Source organism: Zalophus californianus, chromosome 14, assembly GCF_009762305.2.
Source record: "Zalophus californianus isolate mZalCal1 chromosome 14, mZalCal1.pri.v2, whole genome shotgun sequence".
Lineage (NCBI taxonomy): Eukaryota > Metazoa > Chordata > Mammalia > Carnivora > Otariidae > Zalophus > Zalophus californianus.
In genome coordinates, this window is record NC_045608.1 from 6,790,128 (window position 1) to 6,813,083 (window position 22,956).

At 54.6% G+C, this 22,956-nt stretch overlaps 1 protein-coding gene across 4 annotated transcripts in view; it reads left to right on the plus strand.

The window, feature by feature from the left end:
- The window catches only part of ABCB9 (ATP binding cassette subfamily B member 9), a 28,039-nt gene extending 5,351 nt beyond the window's left edge, over positions 1-22,688 (plus strand). For 2 of the 4 annotated variants that reach the window (XM_027576745.2, XM_027576746.2), the window contains exons 2-12: positions 452-1,137; positions 5,672-5,786; positions 6,339-6,469; positions 7,372-7,577; positions 9,716-9,913; positions 11,139-11,267; positions 13,235-13,423; positions 13,867-14,040; positions 16,852-17,011; positions 18,865-19,001; positions 21,400-22,688. In XM_027576745.2, the coding sequence (XP_027432546.1) occupies positions 537-1,137; positions 5,672-5,786; positions 6,339-6,469; positions 7,372-7,577; positions 9,716-9,913; positions 11,139-11,267; positions 13,235-13,423; positions 13,867-14,040; positions 16,852-17,011; positions 18,865-19,001; positions 21,400-21,660 (2,301 nt within the window). In that variant the 5' untranslated portion in view covers positions 452-536 and the 3' untranslated portion in view covers positions 21,661-22,688. Of the gene's footprint in view, positions 1-451; positions 1,138-5,671; positions 5,787-6,338; positions 6,470-7,371; positions 7,578-9,715; positions 9,914-11,138; positions 11,268-13,234; positions 13,424-13,866; positions 14,041-16,851; positions 17,012-18,864; positions 19,002-19,353; positions 19,969-21,399 lie in introns of those variants that run through there. The other 2 variants (XM_027576748.2, XM_027576747.2) reach the window with 2 other exon arrangements.
- Positions 22,689-22,956: the final 268 nt, after the last annotated feature.

Below are 22,956 nucleotides of genomic sequence, written 5' to 3' on the forward strand. Positions count from 1 at the left end.
GAAGCAGGCTTCCTGCTGAGCAGGTAGCCCGACGTGGGGCTTAATCCCAGGACCCTGGGATCATGACCCGAGCCGAAGGCAGACGCTTAACCGACTGAGCCACCCAGGTGCCCCATCAGCCCCTAGATGTTAACACACTATATCATTTACTTATTGTGTTTGTCTGTCTCTGACATGGGTATGTCATCTCCACAAAATCAGGGATCTTTGTGTTTGTTCATTGTTAAATCCCAGTACAGAGAACAGAGTCTGGCCCACCCAATACCCATTGGTACTCAGGAAACATTCCTTAAATGAATGGGATCTTCACACCAGTCCTGTGAATTCAGTGCTCCCGACATTGCCATCTGACAGATGAGGAGACCGAGGCCCAGAGACTCAAGCCACTTGCTCACAGTCACACAGCCAACAAGTCGCAAACCTGAACCCCTTGCCCTGTTGCCCCCTATAGGTCTGGCCTCGCCCCCACGGACCATGGCCTTGCCCCCATGAGCTAGAGCCTGCTCCTCGGCACCTGCCCACCGCCAGCCAGCAGAATGCAGCTGTGGAAGGCGGTGGTGGTGACCCTGGCCTTCATGAGCATGGACGTTGGCATGACCACGGCCATCTACATCCTCAGCCACCTGGACCGCAGCCTGCTGGAGGACATCCGCCACTTCAACATCTTTGACTCGGTGCTGGACCTGTGGGCAGCCTGCCTGTACCGCAGCTGCCTTCTGCTGGGAGCCACCATCGGTGTGGCCAAGAACAGCGCCCTGGGGCCCCGGCGGCTTCGGGCCTCCTGGACCATCATCGCCCTCGTGTGCCTCTTCGTGGGCATCTACACCATGGTCAAGCTGTTGCTCTTCTCCGAGGTGCGCAAGCCGGTCCGGGACCCGTGGTTCTGGGCCCTCTTTGTGTGGACTTACATCTCACTTGCCACCTCCTTCGTGCTCTGGTGGTTACTGTCCACGGTGCGGCCGGACGCCAAGGCCCTCGAGCCGGGGGCCGGGGCCGGGGCCGAGGGCTTCCCAGGGGAGCGCCGGTCCCCTCGTGAGCAGGCATCTGGGGCCACGCTACAAAAGCTGCTGTCCTACACCAAGCCCGACGTGGCCTTCCTCGTGGCAGCTTCCTTCTTCCTCATCGTGGCGGCTCTGGGTAAGTGAGGAGCCAGGGGGCCTGGCAGGCACCCTGGAAAGCAACTACCGCATCCTTCCTCTTAAATCTTTTAACATTTTATTCATGTGGTTCAAACATCAAATTGATGTGAAGAGGCAAACATTGAGAGTTTCACTCCTAATTCTGCCTCTGACTGCCCTGATCTCCCTGTTGAAGGCTAACTACAGGAAAATGTTCCGGAAGCTTCCAAGTGGGTGAGAAACCGCTTTTCTTCATTTCTTGTATATTCTTCCAGGGTTTCATTCTGGAAGCTACAAGCAAAAATGAACCTGTCACTCTCACCACCTCTCACACATTATTTCGTGTCTTGCTTTTACCACTTAACAATGTGTTTTATTTTATTTTTAAAGATTTTATTTACTTATTTGACAGAGAGAGACACAGGGAGAGAGGGAACACAAGCAGGGGGAGTGGGAGAGGGGGAAGCAGGCCTCCCGCGGAGCAGGGAGCCCGATGCGGGGCTCGATCTCAGGACCCTGGGATCATGACCTGAGCCGAAGGCAGACGCTTAACGACTGAGCCACCCAGGTGCCCCTTAATACACCCTTAACGGTGTATTTTAGAAATTTCCAATCAGTACCTCATTCTTTTATTTGGCTGCTCAATAGTCCACTGTGAGGCCGTTCCAGAGATTATTTAGTTGGTCTCCTTTGTTGGCCCGTCAAGGTGCTTGGAGTCTTTTCTCTGACAGTAAATAACCTTGTTCATACACATTTCATATAAATGTTGGTGTATTTGTAGGATAAATTCCTGGAAGTGGGATCACTGGGTCAAACAAAGCATTTTTTGTAATGAAGCAGAATATACTAGAGACCGTCAGAATTATGTTCTCTGTGATAAGAGTAAGTACTGTTTGGTGAAACTTTTATTTTAGGTACGTGTGCCTACATGTAAGTGTGTCCTGGTTTGTCACGTAAAATGTATTTGTTACTGTGGTTCTGGCCCAAACAGTGTAAAAGTGCTTGCTCAGACAAGGTGGGTGGGAAGGTGACATCTCAAGGTCAAAAATCCATGGGTTCCGGGGGCCACAAGCCCTCGGCATGCACTGCAGTCCTGCTCCTTACCTGGTTGTGTGCTTGCAGGCAAGTTATCGGACCCTTTCAGAGCCTTGCTTCTGTGAAATGGGGATTGTTAGCATCCTCCATGTTTCATGACATTGGAAAGCTTGAATAGAACAGATAGAAAGACAGGTCCGGAGCTTGGTACAAGCTTGGTAAGTACGCAGAAATGTTAGCCGTTCTGAGTTGTTACACATTTAACAGACAGCATCTGGGAGCGGCCCCAAAGCCAGAGGGTTCTCAGACAGGACAGGCAAGCCCCAGAGCTGACCCCTTTCCTCTCACTATTGACCCTCTGCCCTCTCAGTCTCAAACCCTTGACCGCTGTGTGATTTTATGCAAGTTACTTAACCTCTCGGGGTCTCAGTCTCCTCATCTGTAAAATGGGCATAATAACAGTACCTATCACAATAGGGGCTTATGAGGTTCAGTAAGTTAACATGAATAAGACACCGCAGATAGCTCCTGGCACCTAGAGGGCTCCCAGTAGATATTTGTGGCTGCGAGTATTGGGATGACCCCTTTCCATTTAACCAGATAGTTTCTCCTGCTCATGTTTCAAGATCCCAATGTCCCCTGCTCCGAGAAGCCCTCTTGAGTTATACTGACTGTGATCCTTTATCTGCACCTCAGTTGTAGCACAGGTGACATAAAAATCATGCGTCCACTGTCCTGCCCCCCCACCAGGATTTGAGCCCCTTTGGGCCCTTTGGGCCAGGTCTGACTCACCCCAGGCCCCCCCCCCCCCCCACAACCTGGTACAGAGGCAGGATCACAGAATGAATGAACACATGACCATCCTATCTGTGTAAGCAGATGTCACCCACGACCTCGTTTCCCCCCCGCCACCGCTGGGGCCCTGTTGTCAGCTGCTATGTGCTCGGGGAATACAGATGTCCTACAATACAGCCGAGCAGAGTCTGCCAGCCTGCAGGATTGCGTCGAGGTTAAGGACTTGGACTTGAGATCAGGCCCCCAACTGCACTGATCACCTGAGACAAGGTTACGGAACCTGGCCAAGCCTCAGCTTCTCATCCCAAAAGTGGGGTGTCGCTGGGCTCTTGTGAGTTGGGTGAGCTGGAGTGCAGTGCCGGCAAAAGTAAGTACTTCACACAAGTTAGGGACTGTGACTACTGATAATTTTTCTCAATCAGCAAGCCTCCAGGTGGGGCCAGCTTTTTCTGAAACCTCATGATCCAAAAGAAAAACTGCCCATTGTGAAAAGAGGTTAGTTTTAGTGTGGAGCATCTCCTAGTACATTGAAATTCTTTTATATGGATTTCATAGCAACCCAACTAGAAAACCTTGGGCAAGTACCTTAGCCTTTATTTCCTCATCTGTAAAATGGGAAGACTGGTGATAGCACACCTATGGGATTACTGGGGGGCATTGGAGACTTGGAAAAGGTGAGGGAGCAGATATCCAGGGTAACAATGCTCTAGGCAGAGGGAACAGCCCGTGCAAAGGTCCTGAGGCAGGAAGGGGCCTCGTTGTGAAAGGAAAGGCAAAGAGGCCAGCGTAGCTGGAGCAATGTGTGTGTGGGGGGGAGGGCGGGTAGGCAGAAAGAAAGTAGAAGATGAAGTCGGGGCAGTAGCAGGTGCCTGGTCATGTAGGGTGCCATTGGCCACTGTAAGGGCTTTGATTTTTACCCTGAATGAGATGGAAGCCTGAGGAGTGACAAGGTCTGACTTGGGTTTCCTAGGGCCCCACTGTATGCTGGGTGGAGAACAGACTGATGGGAACAGGGTGGCAGCAGGGAGGACCAGGAGTTGGCTGAGGAAGTCCGAGTGAGGTTGGAGATTTGAACCCAGGTGGCAGCAGTAGGGGCAGTGAAAGAGGTTGGATTCTGGAGATACTGTTGACCCTTGAACAATACGGGGAATAGTTGAAAATGCACGTATGACTTTTGATTCCCCTAGAGCTTAACTACGAATAGCCCATTGACTGGAAGTCTTGCTGGTCACATAAACAGGAGATTAGCGCATATTTTGCATGTTCTATGTATTATACACTGTATTCTTAGAGTAAAGCGAGCCACAGGAAAGACAACGTTAGTAGGAAAAATCATAAGGAAAATACACTTACAGTCCAGTACTGCATTTATGGAAGAAACCCACGTGTAAGTGGGCCTGTGCAGTTCAAACCCCCGTTGTTCAAAGGTCAACAATATTTTGAAGGTGGAGGCCCAGGATATGCCAATGGATTGGAGAGTTTCGTGGGATTCTTGCGTGGATTCAACAAGAGTTTGCGCACATGCTTAGCGCAACGCCTGTTACCCAGGAAGGGCTCCGTGTTTGTTGTGCTTGATATCATCATCAGTGTTTGCTGAAGTCGAGCTGCTCTTGGAGCTCGCCGATGCCCTTTTTTTTTTGCTGCGGGTAAACTGAGGCTGAACTTCAACTCAGGTGGACTCCACAGTGTCCACAGCGAGAAACCCCATCTAATGGACTGTGGGTACTGAGGCCCTCGAGGTTGCCACCTTGTGGTCCCTGTGCCCAGACCAGCAGAGGGCAGCAGCACCCCACAGAAGGCCTCACCGTCTCACACAGAGCGGGTCAGGATTCATTTACTGACCCTGACTGAGCGCCTACTGTATGCCCAAGGAAAGAGCCCTAGTGACAGTGAGGACACAGCCTGGTCTGACCACCTTCAGTTCCGTGTCCACCATCCCCACAGGATAACAGCAGGCTTTCTGGGTTATTGGGAAGGAAGGGGTAGGAAAGAGCCCCCTCTTTGGGTTTGAGTTCTGGCCCTTCCTCTTAACTTCCCTGTGCTGTGTGACCCCAGGCAAATCACCCAGCCTCTGACTCTCCTGTTCACCTCTGTGAAATGGGGGTGACATCCTGCTTGCCCCCTCTCCCCACACCACCCCCAGCGTTGTTCTGAAGATACGGTAGTATAATGGGTACGAAATCACATGGCAAACTCTGACGTGCTTCACCAAAAGGGGCTGGGTGGCCATTTCCAGCACTGCTTGGAACCAGAAAATCCACATCTTCTGAGGTTCTAGAATTTGGACTCTGAGCCCTCCGCCAGCGAGAAGGAAGTGAACTTTGGCCGTGCGGCCTGTTGAGCATCCCCTCGCCTTCCAGCTCCATTGCCCCCTTCTGTAAAATGGGCTGATAACAGGACCAGCTGCAGAGCCTGCAGAGGGGAATCAGTCCCGTGGCTTCTTATGCTCAGGCCTGGTGCCCGTTATTAACAAGACCACCCCGGTATAGATTGAATAACCCATGTTTCCTGTGTTCCTGGTCTCTGAAAAGAGGGGGCCTGAAGCAGTACGGGCCCCCACCCTGCCTCCCGCCATGGTGAGAAGCAGAAGTTTGCCAGGAGAGAAAACCCCATCAGAGGATTGAGCGGAACACGTGGTGTGTGGGCTTCCCGAGGCTCAGGAGGCCCGGTACGGGCTCCCCCCCGCTGCAGATGCCCCCTGAGCCCACCTTGTCTCCTGGCAGGAGAGACCTTCCTTCCCTACTACACCGGCCGGGCCATTGATGGCATCGTCATCCAGAAGAGCATGGAGCAGTTCAGCACGGCGGTCATTGTCATGTGCTTGCTGGCCATCGGCAGGTAGCCGGCTCCCACCCCCGCACCCCCCTCCTCCAGGCCTGCAGCAGGGGAGGGAGGTCAGGGAGGCCCAGGAGATGCCCCTGGTGAGCCTGTCACTCAGCCGGTCATCGTGGTAACCAACAACCAAACTGGCTTAGAACCCGTATCCATTCAATTGCGCCCTGCCCTCGAGTCATACCTTCTTGTCCCTAAAATTGGCTTCAGGCCTCAAGGTTCCCCTTTTACTCTCCCTGGCTACTCTCCAAACGGGAAACCAGGGACAGCCTCGTCTGTGCTGTTCTGGAAGGAAGAGGGGTCTGGCTGGCAGCATTGGGTCCCTTGTCCCTGGTAAACACAACCCCTCTCTGCTCTCATCTTGGGGACTCCAGTTGGGGAACAAGGGAGACTGCGTGGTGGTACCAGCCCTGGAAAGGGGCTCGAGCTTGGGTCCCTCCCTGTGTCTGCCCTGCAAGGGGCCCACGCCTGCCAGCCGCGGGAGGGGGCAGCCGGGTTATGGCTGTTGGTTGTCGCAAGGACGTCGTGCTATATATAACATCTCTTATCTGCAATTAGCTCATTTGCCGCAGGTATTCGGGGCGGCATTTTTACCCTCATATTTGCCAGACTGAACATTCGCCTTCGAAACCGTCTCTTCCGCTCACTGGTGTCCCAGGAGATGAGCTTCTTTGACGAGAATCGCACAGGTTGGTCCTCCCGCGGCCTGGGGTGACCTCCGGCAGGGGGGCCCAGGGGCGGGGGGGCTTGTCTCACGTCGGGGAATTCCATGGCTGGTTTTTCCTGCTATCCTGTTCAGCATAGAAACGCTCCAGGAGGCGCTGCCTGAGGCCGGGAAGCTGGCCTGCTGGCTGAGGTTTCGGTATGAGCTATGGCCACTGTAGGAGGACCCTGGCCAGGCCAGCCGAGATCCCTGCAGGAGCCAAAGCCTTGCTTTCCACTGCTCTTTGGGAACCACAAAGGCCAGAACTATCCAAGCCTGTGGCCTGAGAGGCTCAGCTCCAAGGGGGTGTGAGGGGTGGGGTGCAGGGCAGTACAGTGTAAAATCAAGACCCCAGGCTCTGAGACAGACCGGCCTGTGGCCCAGCCCTGGCTCCACCATTCACTAACTTGGCCCCTCTGAGCCTCTGTTTTCTCATCTCAAAAATGGGAACAATAGTAGGAGCTACCGTCGAGTTGTGAAGCTCTTAGCCCGGCCAAGTGCTGAACGTTTCTCCTCCCCACGGCCCAGATGATTGTTTCTCTCTGAGGGAAGAGGGGAGTTATCCCCTCTGCCAGTGACAGGGAGGAGAGATGGCTTTGGTTCCGGCTCAGTCAGGGACGGGCCGTGTGGCACCAGCTTCCCTTTCTGAGCCTCAACTGCCTCCTGCGTACGGTGGGATGTGATGTCACGAGATGCTAGTGACGGGGGCTGGGTTCAGAGCAGCCCTCGAGGGGTGTCTGCTCTTCTCTCCCCTCCCCTCCCCGCCCAGAAGGAAGGGGAGGCCCGAGCTCTGTGGTGCCTGTCTCGGAAACCCCTTCATGTCTCCTGCCCTGCCCCCGACCCAGTGGCCCCATTGCCACAGTGGGAACTGAGCTGCCTGTGTTCCAGGGGACCTCATCTCCCGCCTCACCTCAGACACCACCATGGTCAGTGACTTGGTCTCCCAGAATATTAACATCTTCCTGCGGAACACGGTCAAGGTCACGGGCGTGGTGGTCTTCATGTTCAGCCTCTCGTGGCAGCTGTCCTTGGTCACCTTCATGGGCTTCCCCATCATCATGATGGTGTCCGACATCTACGGCAATTACTACAAGGTAGGCCCTGCCGGGTCCCTGCTGGGGTGTGCGCACCGCTCCGAAGGGAGGGAGGAGCCTCACCAGGCGCTCGGGGGAGCCCCCGGGGGCTACTGAAGGACCCATCCACCTGTGCGCTGGGTCATTTGGAGGATCCTTATGAAGCACCTCCTATTCCCAGGCACCAGGATCCATCAGTGAAACCAAAAAGCTTCTGCCCTCAAGGGGCTCATGTTCTAGTGGAAGAGGCAGACTCTAGGTAACAGCAATAATAGCGCCAGTGTAGAATGTGACGGAAGGTGGTGAGTGCTCAGGCGGAAAATAAAGTGAGAGAGAGAGATGAGCATGGCGGGTGGCACTTTAAATCGGTCCTTCTGAGAAGGTGACAGTTGAGCAAAGACGTGGACATCTCTGGGAAGCACGTTCCAAGCGGAGGGCAGAGCCAGTGCCCAGGCCTTGAGGTGGAAATGTGCCTGGTGTGTTTGAGGAGCCTCAGGGAGGCTGGTGGTGCTAGAGCGGGGTTGAGGGGACTCGAGAGGGAACGAGGGCAGGGAGGTGACGCGGGTCAGGCTGTAGGCCTTTGCAAGAACTTTGGTTTACACTGAGTGCAGAGTTTGCTCTCTTTCTGTAGGGTGTTGATGTGGGGGTGGCTCAGGCCCCAGGAGCGAGGCCCTCGCCCACGATGCAGCTGTGGGCAGGCTGTGGTCCCCTACGGCCACTCCTCGCGCTGCCCCTGCCGGGAAGGCTGGCCTGACGAGCTAGACCCCGGCCTCACCCCCTCCTGCTCCCCACCTTGGTGGGTGCTCCTGAGCCGTGAGTGACCAAGGCTGGGTTTAGACAGGTGCAGGCAGCTCCTTCCCCGGTGACCAGGCCTGAGGGGACAGGGGTCCCCCTGAGCAGGAGAGACTGGCTCAGTTAGAACCTTTGGTGGCCATGGCCCGAGGCCAGCCCCAAAATGCATCCATTCCCCACAACCATTGTTGCGCCTTCTGGCAGAGCCCACCACCCAGGAGGACCCTCTCCCCCGTGATTCTGGGTCACGGGCCTCTGTTTTCCTCCCTGAGAAGAAAGAGTAAATATATGAGTTGGAGCCATTTCCCTTCCTCTGCTCCCCACCCTGCCCTTCCTGCCTTCCGGCCAGCTCCCCCAGACAGGGCAGGAAACCCTGGAGCTTCCCCTATCAGCCCCCCTGCACACCTCAGGCCCTATCGGTTGGGCGGGGTCTCAAGGAAGCTCTCTAGGTCTCCTGCTGGTACCTGAATGTGTTGAATACAGCCACCGAGTCATCGCCACAAGCCACACACACCCTGCCCACGGTCAGACATGACTCAGGACACAGAATGGCTCCACCCGAGTTGCCAAAACATGCTGCGTGCTTCTGATGGCCTCAGTGAGACTGGAAGGTCATGGGACGCGCCCATGCATGATCCTGGCCTGGCCTCCCTGGCAACCTTCCTTGATGGTTTGAGAATCTGAGCATGTTAACTGTTGCAAGGCCTGAACAGCTCTGCCCAGGGGCCACTTCCATAACGCTGGTGGGCAGCAGCCTGGTGGTCCGCCACTTGGGATGACTTCTCAGCCATCTATACCCAGTCATACACACACAGTGCAGCCAGATTTCACAGCCCTCCACCACCATCTAGAACTTGGCTAGGAGTTCTGGAATCTCTGTGCCAGTCAGTCCTCAGGCTCTACCATAATTTAATGTATTTTGATAATGTAAATGGCACCCCCTTAATACTTGGTGTTTTTTGTATAGTACCCAACCTGAACAACCATCCGGGGCATCCCTGTCTTATACCAGCACAGGATCAGGTGTTGAGGCTCCTTTTCTGAGAGGATTACCAAATACTGTGTTTGTGAATAACCACCTTTAAGTAGTGGAGATGACTTCATGATCGGTCCCCCAGCCCTCAGGAGCTGGAACCTCGGGAGCTCACCCCAAGAACCCACCTAGAGTCTATTCTCTGAGTCTGTCAAAGAAGCTAGAAGGCCATGGGGAAAAGCGGGGAGCTCGGTCTTGTCCTTTTGCCCTTAGGCTCCGTGCACAGAGCTGGCGCTAACTGAGGGTAGAAAAACCGGAGAGGCCGAGGGGCCGTCAGATGGTGAGACTGTCTGCTTTGGGGTCTCTTCCTTCTTGTCCCCGCTCCTGTCCACAGAGGCTCTCCAAAGAGGTCCAGAATGCCCTGGCAAGGGCCAGCAGCACAGCCGAGGAGACCATCAGTGCCATGAAGACGGTGCGGAGCTTTGCCAACGAGGAGGAGGAGGCAGGGGTGTACTCACGGAAGCTGCAGCAGGTGTATAAGCTGAACAGGAAGGAGGCCGCAGCCTACACCTACTATGTCTGGGGCAGCGGGGTATGTGCCCCTGGCCCGGGCAGGTCTGACTGTCGGGGGGCAGGACACAAAGATGGGGCAATCCCTTGACCAGGACGCGAGCCTCGGTCCCTCCGTGTCAGTGTCAGGCTGGTTGCACTTGACTTTACTCTGTCCCACATTTCTGCTTGTCCATGGAGAAATCTTTCTGGAAAAGAATTCACCCTTCCAATGAATGTGCTCATGGGCCCCTCCTCTTTCCCTCTCACATGGGCATGGGGTGGCTGGGGAAACATCTTTGCCCCGGAAGGGAGTCACCCCGAGGCCAGCGGGACCCAGCCTAGGCCACTGTCTGGCAGGCCCCGTGTCACAACCACACACACCCCATTGGAGTGTCTAGCTCCCTCCCTGGGGGTGAATCACAGCCCCTCCTGGAGAACGGGGAGCACTTGGAGCCTGTGGCTGTCTGTTGGCCACGTCTGGGAGGTGGGCACATCGGGGCACAGCTGGGGTAGGAGGGTTCGGAGTTTAGGGGGAAGAAGGCGTGGTGATCCACCAGGGGGCCAGGTGACAGGACAGGCCACCCCTTCAAGGTACCCAGCCGGAGAGGAGAAGGGCCCGAGACCCAGCTCAGCTAGCCAAGCCTCTCAGCAGCCTGCCCACCCGCATGGGTGCCTTTTGTCCCTGGCACAAAAGCACCGTGGTCTAACCATCGATCTAGGTGTAACCCAGCCAGGGGCTTGGGGTGGGGAGAGGCGGTGGGAGGCAAGGGTGCCCTGGACACAGCCCCTCCTTCGTGGAACCTGGTGGGGACAGGAAACAGGCCCATCGTCGTGCCCTGCCTGGCTTGCCGTGTGACCTTAGCCAGTGGACTGAACCTCCCTGAGCCATGCTCTTTCCAGTGAGGAGGACTAACAGCTCCCTCCCGGCCTGGCTGGATGCTGGGGGCTTTGTGGGTGTGTGCCAAGGCCTCACAAAGAAAAGCCTTGTTCTCCGCCAGGCCCACGGCTCCCTCCAACTGGGGGCCTTTGCGGGGAAGAAGTCCAGGGCCGGGGAGCGGGAGGGCATGAGTGACAGCCGGGCACCAGCATGTGGGAGGACATCCCTGCCTGGCTGGAGTTTCAGTCTGTGGCTGGGCGAGCACAGCCCACAGCTGCTCTCACCTCCCCCTGAAGCCTGGGGTGGGGGGTTTGGGGGGGGGGGCGTGTCAGGGTCTGAGCCAAGGCCCCTGTGACCCAGGTCCCCCCACCCTTCCCTCTGCCCCCAGCTCACGCTGCTGGTAGTCCAGGTCAGTATCCTCTACTACGGGGGCCACCTCGTCATCTCGGGACAGATGACCAGCGGCAACCTCATCTCCTTCATTATCTACGAGTTTGTCCTGGGAGACTGCATGGAGGTGAGGGGCTGGCTTGGGGAGGGAGTCCGGGGGAGCTGGAGGGATGGGGAAGAGGGATGTAAAGGGGGGAAATACTCCAGGGTCTGACGGATGGGGTGTTTCTTTCTAAGTAGGTGGGGGAGAGAACACAATACCAACGATGACACAGCAGTATTGCCAAGTGGCTACCGCAGCTCCATTTACTGAGCAAAGTGACAGGGACAACGATGTTTCAGGAAATGCTCTGAAGAACACCGTGAGGGGTCTCAGTACTATGCTACCTCCCATTTCTCTGAGGCTCAGACAGGTTAAGGGACTTGCCCACCACGCTGGTGGGGGAACCGGGTTCAAAGCCAGACGGGTCTGACTCTGAGGCAGGGAGCTGGGGTGTTTCTGCCCGAGCCGCCCTCCGCCGCTGCTTGAGGATGCTTCGAGTGGGGGCCTTAACTCCCTGGCACTACGACGGGCCTCTGTGTCCTCCAGTGATAAAGCTGGGGGTGTGCCTGGGGGAGGGGGTGTTAGCGCTCTGCATCGGCTAGAGCCACACCAGCCTGTCATTTGACGCTGCAGTTCTGCCTCTGGGAACCTGGGCCACAGAGACGCCCACTCCGGTGGGCAGAGGTGTGTGCGCGCTCAGCGAAGCGTTGCTTCTCATAGTGCAAAGTCCAAGCGTCCTCCAGTGCCGGGGTCAGGGATTGGGCCAGCATGGCCCATCCGAGTCCCAGAAGCAGGACGTCTGCACGATAAGAAACTAGGCAGCAGCTACTGATGTAGGCAGATCCGTGGGTACCAGCGTGCAAGGGACCCTGAGACGCACCATGAAGCAATGGGAAGAGGCTGATTCCAGTGGCGTGGTTTTTAAATCTCAAAATTATTTATCATGTATGTGCACGTGCTTGTAAATGCACAGAGGAAGGACTGGAAGGAGACAGTACGCAGATACCTGGGGCCAGCTGTGGGAGGAGGTGTGAGGGGCACCGCTCCACGGTGCGCGTATCTTAACATGAGTGATACTGTCTTGATGTTAATGATAACAGTCCTAGCTGTGCTGGATTCCCCAGCCAGGCCCCTCGGTCATAGCACGCAAGGGCCTGAACTCAGCAGCCGACCGTGCCCAGGTTCAAGGCCTGGCTCTGCCACGTCCTGGCTGTGTGAGCTGGGGGAAGAGACTTGAGCTCTCTGTGCCTCAGTTTTCTCATCAGCAAAAAATGAGATAATGCTAAAACCTACCCCATAACATATGCAAAGTGCTCAGCAAAATGAGTCGTCATGATCACTCACATTTATGTTGTATATGTTTTTACCCAAGGAGAATGGATAGCGTGAATTAAGGGCCGTTTTTTAAAACCGAAATTTTAAAAATGCTGTGGCAGCCTAGAGAGGAATTCCGTTCCGAATTCCTGTTCTGCCACATTCTAGCTGGTTCCTTTAACTGCCCTGCCCTTCCGTTTCCTCCGCTGGGGGGTGGTAACACCCACCAGGCAGGACGGTGGTGAGCTTTAGCTGTACCGGCCACGAGGCGCTGGGCTCCTGATGTGTTCTCACCAATGGCTCAGTCTTCGTTATTGCTGCTCTCGTGGGTTTTTGGTTTTTGTTTGTTTGTTTAAGATGTTATTTATTTGAGAGAGAGAGAGGGAGAGTGAGCATGAGCAAGGGGAGGGGCAGAGGGAGAGGGAGAAGCATGCTCCCCGTGGAGCAGGGAGCCCGATGCAGGGGTCGATCCCAGGACCCTGGGACCATGACCTGAGCTGAAAGCAGATGCTTAACAGACTGAGCCCCCCCAGGCTCTCCTTGGCTGCTCTCCTTTTATCAGTGTTGTCATTATCTGCTCTACTACTGGGGGGCCCCGGCAGTGTCCTGCACCCCGCCCCCCAGAACGGCTGCTGTGTCCCTGCTCTCTCTGCACCCTCTTCATCTCTCTGGCCACCATGGGGGTCCCAGCGCTGCGGTGTCACTGGGCCAAGAACTTGTGTCTCCTCCCCCCGCAGTCCGTGGGCTCCGTCTATAGCGGCCTGATGCAGGGAGTGGGGGCCGCCGAGAAGGTGTTTGAGTTCATTGACCGGCAGCCAACCATGGTACATGACGGGAACTTGGCCCCTGACCGCCTGGAGGGCCGGGTGGACTTTGAGAACGTGACCTTCACCTACCGCACTCGGCCCCACACCCGAGTCCTGCAGGTAAGTGGTGCCCGAGGCCCGCCCACATCATCCCTTCCCTCACAGTGTAGCCAGGATCACGTAAGGCGGAGTCCTTGTCCTCGTGGAGTTTGGAGTCAGGGAAGGCAGATCATTAACAGAGCATTCCAGATACTAAGTGCTAGGAAGGCAGTAAATCAGGGTGGTGTGGTAGGGGTAGCGCACAGGGATGGTGTTAACAGTCAAGGAGGGCTTCTCAGAGGAGAGGACATTGGAGCTGGGTCCTGAACAAGGAGAAGAGGCACCCAGGCAGTGGAAATGAGCATCCAAGTCCTGCCAAATCCTAGAAAGGAGAGCATTCCAGGGGCTGGCAGTGCCCAACCATGGCAAAGGAGCATGGGTGGGCTGGGAAGGGTGCCCGCCGGTGTCCGAGGCCAGAGCATCTGAGCCAGTGGCCCCACACCGTGTCTGCCTGTTCCTTGCAGAATGTCTCCTTCAGCCTGTCCCCAGGAAAAGTGACCGCGCTTGTGGGGCCCTCGGGCAGTGGGAAGAGTTCCTGCGTCAACATCCTGGAGAACTTCTACCCCCTGGAGGGGGGCTGCGTGCTGCTGGACGGGAAGCCCATCAGCGCCTATGACCACAAGTACCTGCACCGCGTGGTACGTGAATGGGCCTTTGTTGTCCTCCTGTGCACTTTGTCTGACCTTCACCCTCGCGAGCGATAACGCAGGTGCAGACAAGTGATACAGGTAACACAGGCTCAGAGGGTCGTACCCGCGCACCGGCGCCCAGGTCAAGAAACAGAACATTCCAGCACTCCTCCACCCCGTGTGTCCCTTCTCTTCCCCACAGAGGCTGCATCTCCCTGACTCTTATGATCTTCTCTTTCTTTTCTTCAGTTTTACCATCGCTTTGTGCCTCCCCAAATAACAGAGCTGTGTTTTGCCTAGTTTTGAACTTTATCTGGCTGGAATCATAGAGCATGCGTTCAGATGGGTCTTGCTTCTTCCACTCAGCCTTATTTGTGAGACATCCAGGTTGAGGCTGTGGTCGTAGTTCATTCATTTTCGTTTCTGGGTGATAATCTACTGTGTAAACATGTCACAATCTATTTATGCATTCTGCCCTTGATGGAGACTTGGGTTGTTTCCTGTTTTTACCATTACCAATACTGACATAGACAACTTTGTCCACGTTTTCTGGTGCACACGGGTACGTATGTTCTCCCAGAGTGGATGTATATGCCCAACTTTAGTAGCTACTGTCACTAGGGTGGTCATACCACTTTACATTCCCACTAGCAGTGGATGAGAGTTCCAATTGCTCCACATTTAAGTCATCTCTAGTACTCAAAGGAGGCTTATTCATGACCGTAGAGTTTTTGGTAATCATTTCAGGAAGGGATCCTCAACACCTGATCCTGTGCTAGCATAAGAACAGGGATGCCCTGGGGGGTGCCTGGATGGCTCAGTCGTTTAAGCATCTGCCTTTGGCTCAGGCCATGATCCCAGGGTCCTGGGATCGAGCCCCGCATCGGGCTCCCTGCTCAGCGGGGAGCCTGCCTCTCTCTCCCCCACTCCCCCTGCTTGTGTTCCCTCTCCCGCTGTGTCTCTCTCTGTCAAATAAATAAATGAAATTTTTAAAAAATTAAAAAAAAAGAACAGGGATCCCTGGATGGTTGTTCAGGTTGTACATATAACAAGAAAAACCAACTATCAAGGAGGCACCATTTCCATCATCAACATACGTGAAATTATAGGAGAGCCTGAGGGTTGGCACAGAGATTCCAGAACTCCTAGCCAAGTTCTAGATGGTGGCAGAGGCCACACATTGTGATATATGCCTACCCATCTGCATATAACCAGGTGTAGATGGCTGAGCAGTGACCCCAGATATGTGATGACAAGGCTGCTGCCCAGCAGAGTTCTGGAAGTGGCCCTTAGGTAGAGCTATTCAGGCTTTGCAATAGCTAATATGCTCAGACATGTAATATTCTTAGACAGTTAATATTGTCAGTGCTGATCTTTTGCCAGCTGGTGAGTACATACGTAGAGGTAGTTCACAGAGGTCTTTTGCATTTTCCCGATGACCAAACATATCAAGTACTTTAACATACGGTTCAGTACTTCGATTTCCTCTTTTGTGACTACCTTCTCTTTAGTTCAAATTAAAAGTTTTAATTTTCATAAGCCCCAAACAGTAAAATGCAACAATCTAACCACATTCCCATATATTCAGAGAATTTTGGAATTAAGACGTGAGAGTTCCCCTTCATCTCACCTTTTAAGTTCCACTCCATGGAGATTAACTGGTGTTAGCAATTTAGCAAATATCCTTTCCAACCTGTTTCCTATCTTTATATAAATATATTGATAAGTAAAGGTACATATATAAGTTTTTTGCTTTTTTGTTTTTTTTTAAAGAGAGAAGGGGAGAGAGAGAGAGAATCCCAAGCAGGCTCCATGCCCAGCACAGAGGCTGACGCAGGGCTCGCTCTTAGGACCCTGAGATCATAACCTGAGCCAAAATCAAGAGCGAGACGCTTAAACGACTGAGCCACCCAGGCGCCCCTACATATATAAGTTTTTTTTTTAACAAAAACAGAATCATGGTGTGTGTGTGTATGCGTGTATGCATATTTGATTTAATGGATACACTGTGATTATTAGTTAAGCCCCAATTTATGAAACTGATTTTTTTCTGTTTACAATGTTGCAGTGATATCCTCCATAATATCATTTTTGTAGGCTACATTCCTAAAACTGGGATCATGGAACAAGCTTCTTTAAATTATTCTCTCTGGGGGCGCCTGGGTGGCTCAGTCGTTAAGCGTCTGCCTTCGGCTCAGGTCATGATCCCAGGGTCCTGGGATCGAGCCCCGCATCGGGCTCCCTGCTCCGTGGAGAGCCTGCTTCTCCCTCTCCCACTCCCCCCGCTTGTGTTCCCTCTCTCGCTGTGTCTCTCTCTGTCAAATAAATAAATAAAATCTTTAAAAAATAAATAAGTTATTCTCTCTGGAGGGAGGGGACACCGGGGAGGCCTTTATGGCCTGGGGGCTGCTGTGGCCTCTTGTCTTCTGGTGTGGACAGAGTGACTCACATTCTACATTCTCTTTCTTTCTACAGCGCCGCCCCGCCCCCCCACCCCACCACACCCCACCCCCGCCGCCCCAGGACTGGGGCAGAAGGCAAGCTCTCTTAGCGGTCAGGGAACTTGGCTTAGCCCAGAGCACCCAGCTCAGCAGGCCCCAGATTTTTGGTCAGGGGAAGCTGAAGGCTTGTGCAGATTGTGGACTCTGTTGTTTTTGAAGGAGAGAGGCAGCTGATGCTATAGCAGCCAGGCGCAGGCCCTGCTCGGATTTCAGACCCGAGACCCCTGGCGTCAGGCAGGCCTGGGGCTGGCAAGGTTCCCGGTGACAGCTGGACGGATGCGTGCCCGGCCTGTCATGCCCCATCCTTTCTCCTACACAGATCTCCCTGGTGAGCCAGGAGCCGGTGCTCTTCGCCCGCTCCATCACAGACAACATCTCCTACGGCCTGCCCACCGTGCCCTTCGAGATGGTGGTGGAGGCTGCACAGAAGGCAAACGCCCACGGCTTCATCATGGAGCTCCAGGACGGCTACAATACAGGTACATAGCCCAGGAGCATCACCTCCACCCTGCCTGAAAGGTCCACCCTCAGGGATGTGACCCTCTGAGTTAAGCATTACTCTCTGCCAGTTGCTGTTTACTATTTCAGGTGAAACTCACTTGACATTTAGTACCTTTACAGTACTATGCAACCAACCACCTCTATTTAGTTTTAAAACATTATTTTTTTTAAGATTTTTATTTATTTATTTGAGAGAGCGAGAATGAGAGAGAGAGAGAGAGCACATGAGAGGGGGAGGGTCGGAGGGAGAAGCAGACTCCCCGCTGAGCAGGGAGCCCGATGCGGGACTCGATCCCGGGACTCCAGGATCATGACCTGAGCCGAAGGCAGTCGCTTAACCAACTGAGCCACCCAGGCGCCCATAAAACATTATTATTATCTATTATTTTTTTAGAGAGAGAGAAGGCATGAGCAGAGCGGGGAGGGGCAGAGGGAGAGGGAGAAGCAGGCTCCCCACTGAGCAGGGAGCCCGATGCGGGGCTCAAATCCAGGACCCTGGGATCATGATCTGAGCCGAAGGCAGGTGCTTAACCAACTGAACCACCCAGGCGCCCCAGAGAGAGAGAGAATCTTAAGCAGGTTCCACCCAGCAAGCCCAGGGCAGAGCCCGACAAGGGGCTCGATCCCACGACCGTGAGATGGTGACTTGAGCCAAAATCAAGAGTTGGTTGCTTAACTGACTGAGCCACCCAGGCGCCCCCAAATATTATTATTTTTAAATTATATATATATATCTCAGATTAATTATAGTTGCTTAATTTTATATTAATAATATAATAAATTTAACAATATACTGATTTATGTTATATATTTTGTTATATTTAACATACTTTAAAATTTTAACTCTTGTGAAGGGGCTGTTCGCATGGTTCAAAACTAAAAACACATATGAAATGATAAACAGTGAGGGGTTTTACTCCATCTCCTTCTCTGCCCCTGTTTCCTCTTGGGCCACCAAAACTTTTGTTAGCTTCTTACATGTCCTTTGGGAGCTTCTTCATGCAAATAGGAATGTATATTTTTATTTCCTCCTGACCTTTTACAGAAAAAAAACAGCACCCTATATTCTGCACCTAGCTTTTTTTTTTTTAACTTAACACAGTGTCTTAGTGCCCATTCCACATTGTCACTTAAAGAGCTCCCTTGATCCTTTTTGAAACAGTTGCATAGTATTCCAGGGTATTGGGCTTTATGATAATTTGTTTAAATAATTAATTCAGTTTCCTGCTGATGGACGTTCAAGTTGATCTTTTGTTTTGATTTGCAGTATTAGTATTGTGAGTCGTGCATAACACGTGCCTTTGCCACTGTACGTGGGAAAGTCAATTGTAGGGACAATTCACAGAGGTGGGGGTGCTGGTGCCAGGGTTGTGCACTTGTACTTGTGATCCGTAGACTTGCACAGCACAAAATGATAGACACAGAGGTATATGCCCTGCGGCCAGAGGGATCACCCCCCCCGCCCCCGTGCTTGCCCCAGGAAGGTGGGGGAGTGCCTGTCTCCCCACAGCCACGCCAGGACGGTGTATTATCAGACATTGGGATCTTTGCCAAATTAATAGGTAAAAATTGGTATCTTGGTACCAATTGAATGTCGTTATGATTTGCATGAACAGGGAAGGAGAGCATCCTTTTGTGAGTTTGGGAGCCGTTGGTTGTCCGGTGGCCCTTCGACCCACACCTTTTCCCGAAGAGCACAGCTCCTGTGGCAACAGGGAGAGGAAGGGGAGGGGGCCTTCTCTCTACCCCAAGTCTGTGCCGGCCTCTCTCTACCCCAAGTCTGCCCTGGCCCCACCCTCTGCTCACTTGCCCCGGCCCCTTTGTCACGCAGAGACTGGGGAGAAGGGTGCCCAGCTGTCAGGTGGACAGAAGCAGCGGGTGGCCATGGCTCGGGCTCTCGTGCGGAACCCACCCGTCCTCATCTTGGACGAAGCCACCAGTGCTCTGGACGCAGAGAGCGAGTACCTGGTGAGTTGCGGGCTGGTGGGGTGACGCCAGAGTACGGGGCAGGCGCCGGGAAGGGCTTGGAGGCGCCATGGGGGCTCTCCCAGGCCGTCAGCTTCCGGACTGCGGTGTTCAGGGCTGAAGGCGGGGAGCCGGGGAGAGGGGACCCAGGGCTGAAGGTCTAGCCAGCCGGCTCTTGGCAGAGCTGAAACTATGTGATGCGGGTTTGGAGTCGAGGCCCTGCCCTCCGCTCATCGTGGGAGTCAGGGTTGTCTGCTCCCTGAGCCCCCTTTTCAAGGTAAAGAGCGTCCAATGGTGTATTTGTCACTGACTAGCCACCTTGGCCCCCCCGTGGGTCGAATCATTGATTACACAGGTATTCCCTGAGCTCCTCCCGGCCACCAGGCTGCAGTGGGGGCTGACCAGACAAAGGCCTGCCCGCACAGCGTTTCCAGTCCGGGGGGAGACACGTCACAAACAAGGAGACAAGCCTGAGTTCAACCTGTGGCCTACAGCACGGAGAAAACGAAACCATCATTTGAGAGAGAGATTGAGACAGGTCACCCCTGTCAGAGAGAAACACAGCCAGACACTGACGCTGGAAAAACAGATTTTATTCAGTAACAAGTGACAGTAGGGGAAAGAGCGGGACTCCCTTCTGCTTTGTGCAGAGGGGACAGCGGTGACAGGCATTGAAGGAGGATGAAGGCATAGGGAGCGGGCTCACGGGAAAGCCAGTGGTCGGCCAGTGTGGACGTGGTTAGGAGCGGTGTCTGCTGGCTGCCAGCCGCGGGCCGGAATTCTGTCCTCCTGTAGAGCCTCGAGACCCAGGCCTGTCCTCCCTGATGATTACATTTCAAAAATGGCCTTCAGGTCCTTGAGGAAAACACTCTTGACTTGTAGGAGATTCACATATATATATATCGAAGGGACAGAGAAAGGATTTACAATTATAAGCCCTTTTTATTAAACGCTCTAAGAAAGGGAGGTCGGGGGCCTACCGTCAAGTGTTGGCTAGAACAGTCAATTCTCCTGGCAGCACCGAGCATTGGGGGGGGGGGGGGGCTGGGTCATCCCTGAGACACGGCCTTACACTGCCGGAGCCCTGCTGGAGTGTGCCCGTCTCCCCGATGGAAGTGGGGTCTTCAGGTGCCATTTGAGCTGAGACCCAAGAGGAGAGGAGCCAGCTGAGCGTCCAAGGAGGAGAGGGCAGCAGGTGCAAAGGCCCAGAGCAAATTCACAGGCAAGCCCAAAGGTCAGCGTGTCAGGCTGGTGGGAGTCTAAGCTGAGGACGGAGTCATAGACACAGCCTCCTCACGCCCTAGTTATAGTTTGGGTTTGTTTGTTTGTTTTTAATTAATGGAATTTTTTTTAAAGATTTTATTTATTTATTTGAGAGAGAGAGAATGAGAGACAGAGAGCACGAGAGGGAGGAGGGTCAGAGGGAGAAGCAGACTCCCCACTGAGCAGGGAGCCCGATGCGGGGCTCGATCCCAAGACCCTGGGATCGTGACCTGAGCCGAAGGCAGACGCTTAACCAACTGAGCCACCCAGGCGCCCTGGAATTTTTTTTTTTTTTTTTTGAAGAAAAGTTTCAGTTTTAAAGAAAATTGAGCAAAAAGTGCAGAGAGTTCCCATGTATCTCCTTTTCACCCCCCAGTTTCTCCTGTTATTAACATCTTGCCCTGGTGCATCCGTTACAATTGATGAGCCAGTTTTAATACATTGTTACTAACTGAAGTCCCTGGTTTATATCAGGGGTCACTCTTTGTGCTGTGCGCTCTTGTCTATGACAAGTGCAGAATGGCAGGTGGAGGGAGTCTGGATTTTATTCTCGTTTGGGACACGAAGCTGTGGGGTGGGGGGTGGCTCAGAGCAGGAATTCAACAAGAACCGATTGAAATGTTAAATCCACGCAGGCAGTGGGAGGGGGCGGGGCGGGCAGGTTGCAGGCGTTCGGGTGAGAAGTAACAGGTAGCCGTGGGAGGATGGAAAGAACCAGATGGACTGGGGAGAGATGCACCTGCAGGATTCGGGCGTGAGTTGGATTTGGACAATGAGCGAAGGAGTTGAGGGTCATGGTCTCGTTGGCTTGAGCTTTGGGGCTGACGGTGAGACCTTGAGGCACGGCGAAGGTTAGCGAGCCGGAAGGAGCTGGAAGAGCAGAGGTGACCAGGTTAGCAGGTTAGGGTTCACCTGTCACTCGCCACGCACCTCCCCTGTGCCGGGCCCTGAGCTCCGTCCCCTGTGAACAAAACCCCAGGAAGCCTGTCATGTGCGAGCCCTGAATGAGGAACGGAGGCTCAGAGAGGTGAAAGCATCGCTGCGACGTGGTGGGTGCGGGAGCCGAGCCAGGCCCAGACGCGGTGGTGGGCGGCTGGGGGCAGGGCCCGCACGAGCCGGCGCCCTCGTGTCTCCCCAGATCCAGCAGGCCATCCACGGCAACCTGCAGAAGCACACAGTGCTCATCATCGCGCACCGCCTGAGCACGGTGGAGCGTGCGCACCTCATCGTGGTGCTGGACAAGGGCCGCGTGGTGCAGCAGGGCACGCACCAGCAGCTTCTGGCCCAGGGCGGCCTCTACGCCAAGCTGGTGCAGCGGCAGATGCTGGGGCTCGAGCCTGCCTCGGACTACTCAGCCGGCCACAAGGAGCCGCTGGGCAGTGGCGGTCACAAGGCCTGACCGCGGGCCCGGCCTCTCACGGTGGGGCCGAGGCCCCGGCGCCCGCCTGGCAGATGTACCCATGGGGGGCCCCCCCACACCCGCTGCCCTCTGAGCCCAGGCCCACAGCGCTGGAGGGCAACCTGCCATGTCCCATGTGTCACTGCTTCCTGCATCGTGCCCCTGCTTCCTGCCCCGTCCTCCGGGCCACCACCAGCCCCCTGCCCCCCTTCCCTGCTGCCACAAACCGCCGCCTCCAGTCGGGCAGTGGAGACACCACTGGTCTCTCCATCTGGTCTCCCAGGGCTTCTAAGAGAAGGTAGAGCTACCTTTTTAAACCAAGATCTTACCAGGTTTTTTACTGCTTGGTTTGATGGGCCCCAGTCAACTCCCAGATTTCAAAAACTTTTTTTTTTTTTTTAATTGGGAGTAATGATGGGCAAGGTCACTGAGATGCTCTAGAAACTTCTGAGCCAGGAGTAAACGATCCTTCCTAATAGCCTGAGGGATGCCAGAGGAGAACTAGGCCTCTACCCTTTGCCCCTCAAGAGAAGGGGCTTTCCTGTCCCAGAAGGGGGACACAGAGGGGGGGACTTCTCTCTTCCCAGCTTCGTGAGTCAGGCCCAGGGTCGGCGGGGAGAGTGGAAAGCGCCTGTCTGCCCGTGGTCCCTGCCGCCCTGCCAAATCTAAGCCAGTCTCACTGTGAACCACTACTAACCTTAACTGGGGGAGTGAGGGGCTGGCCAGGCCTGGCAGAGCCTCAGGGTGTCCCCAGCCCTGCACCCAGCTTGAGCCCCTCAGGCCCACCTTCATCCCCTGCTCCCATCAACCCCCTCCAGCTGGCAGCACCCCCCCCCCCCCAACATCCACCCCTGCCGCTCTGCTCTTCGGAGGCCCGGAAGCCCTTCAGATGTTGGATGTTTGAGAGACACATTCTCTTCCCTGTCTGGTGGACGGGACGGCGGCAAAGCTCAGGCTCTGGCTTTGCAGGGGGGTGGGGTGGGAGGGGCATCGCAAGATGTTGGAAGAACCCGGTCAATAAAGTGTACTACCTCTGACCCCTGACCTCTGACCTCTTCCTGGGCCCTGGGCCCCGTCACCTGGTTAGGTTTTTCCATCAGACCTAGCCTGAGAGATTTGGGGTGGTATAGGGCCTCCCCGCCCCAGGGTCTGGGAGCCCCCCTTCTGTGCTCTTCACATCCCCACAATCTCCAGCCCCAACGAATTATTCAGGTCTGTCTGTCTGTCTCCATGGGGCTTGTGCAGGGTCATGGAGGCCTGTCTCCTTGAAATCTGGGGGACTTCTGTGCCTCCTGG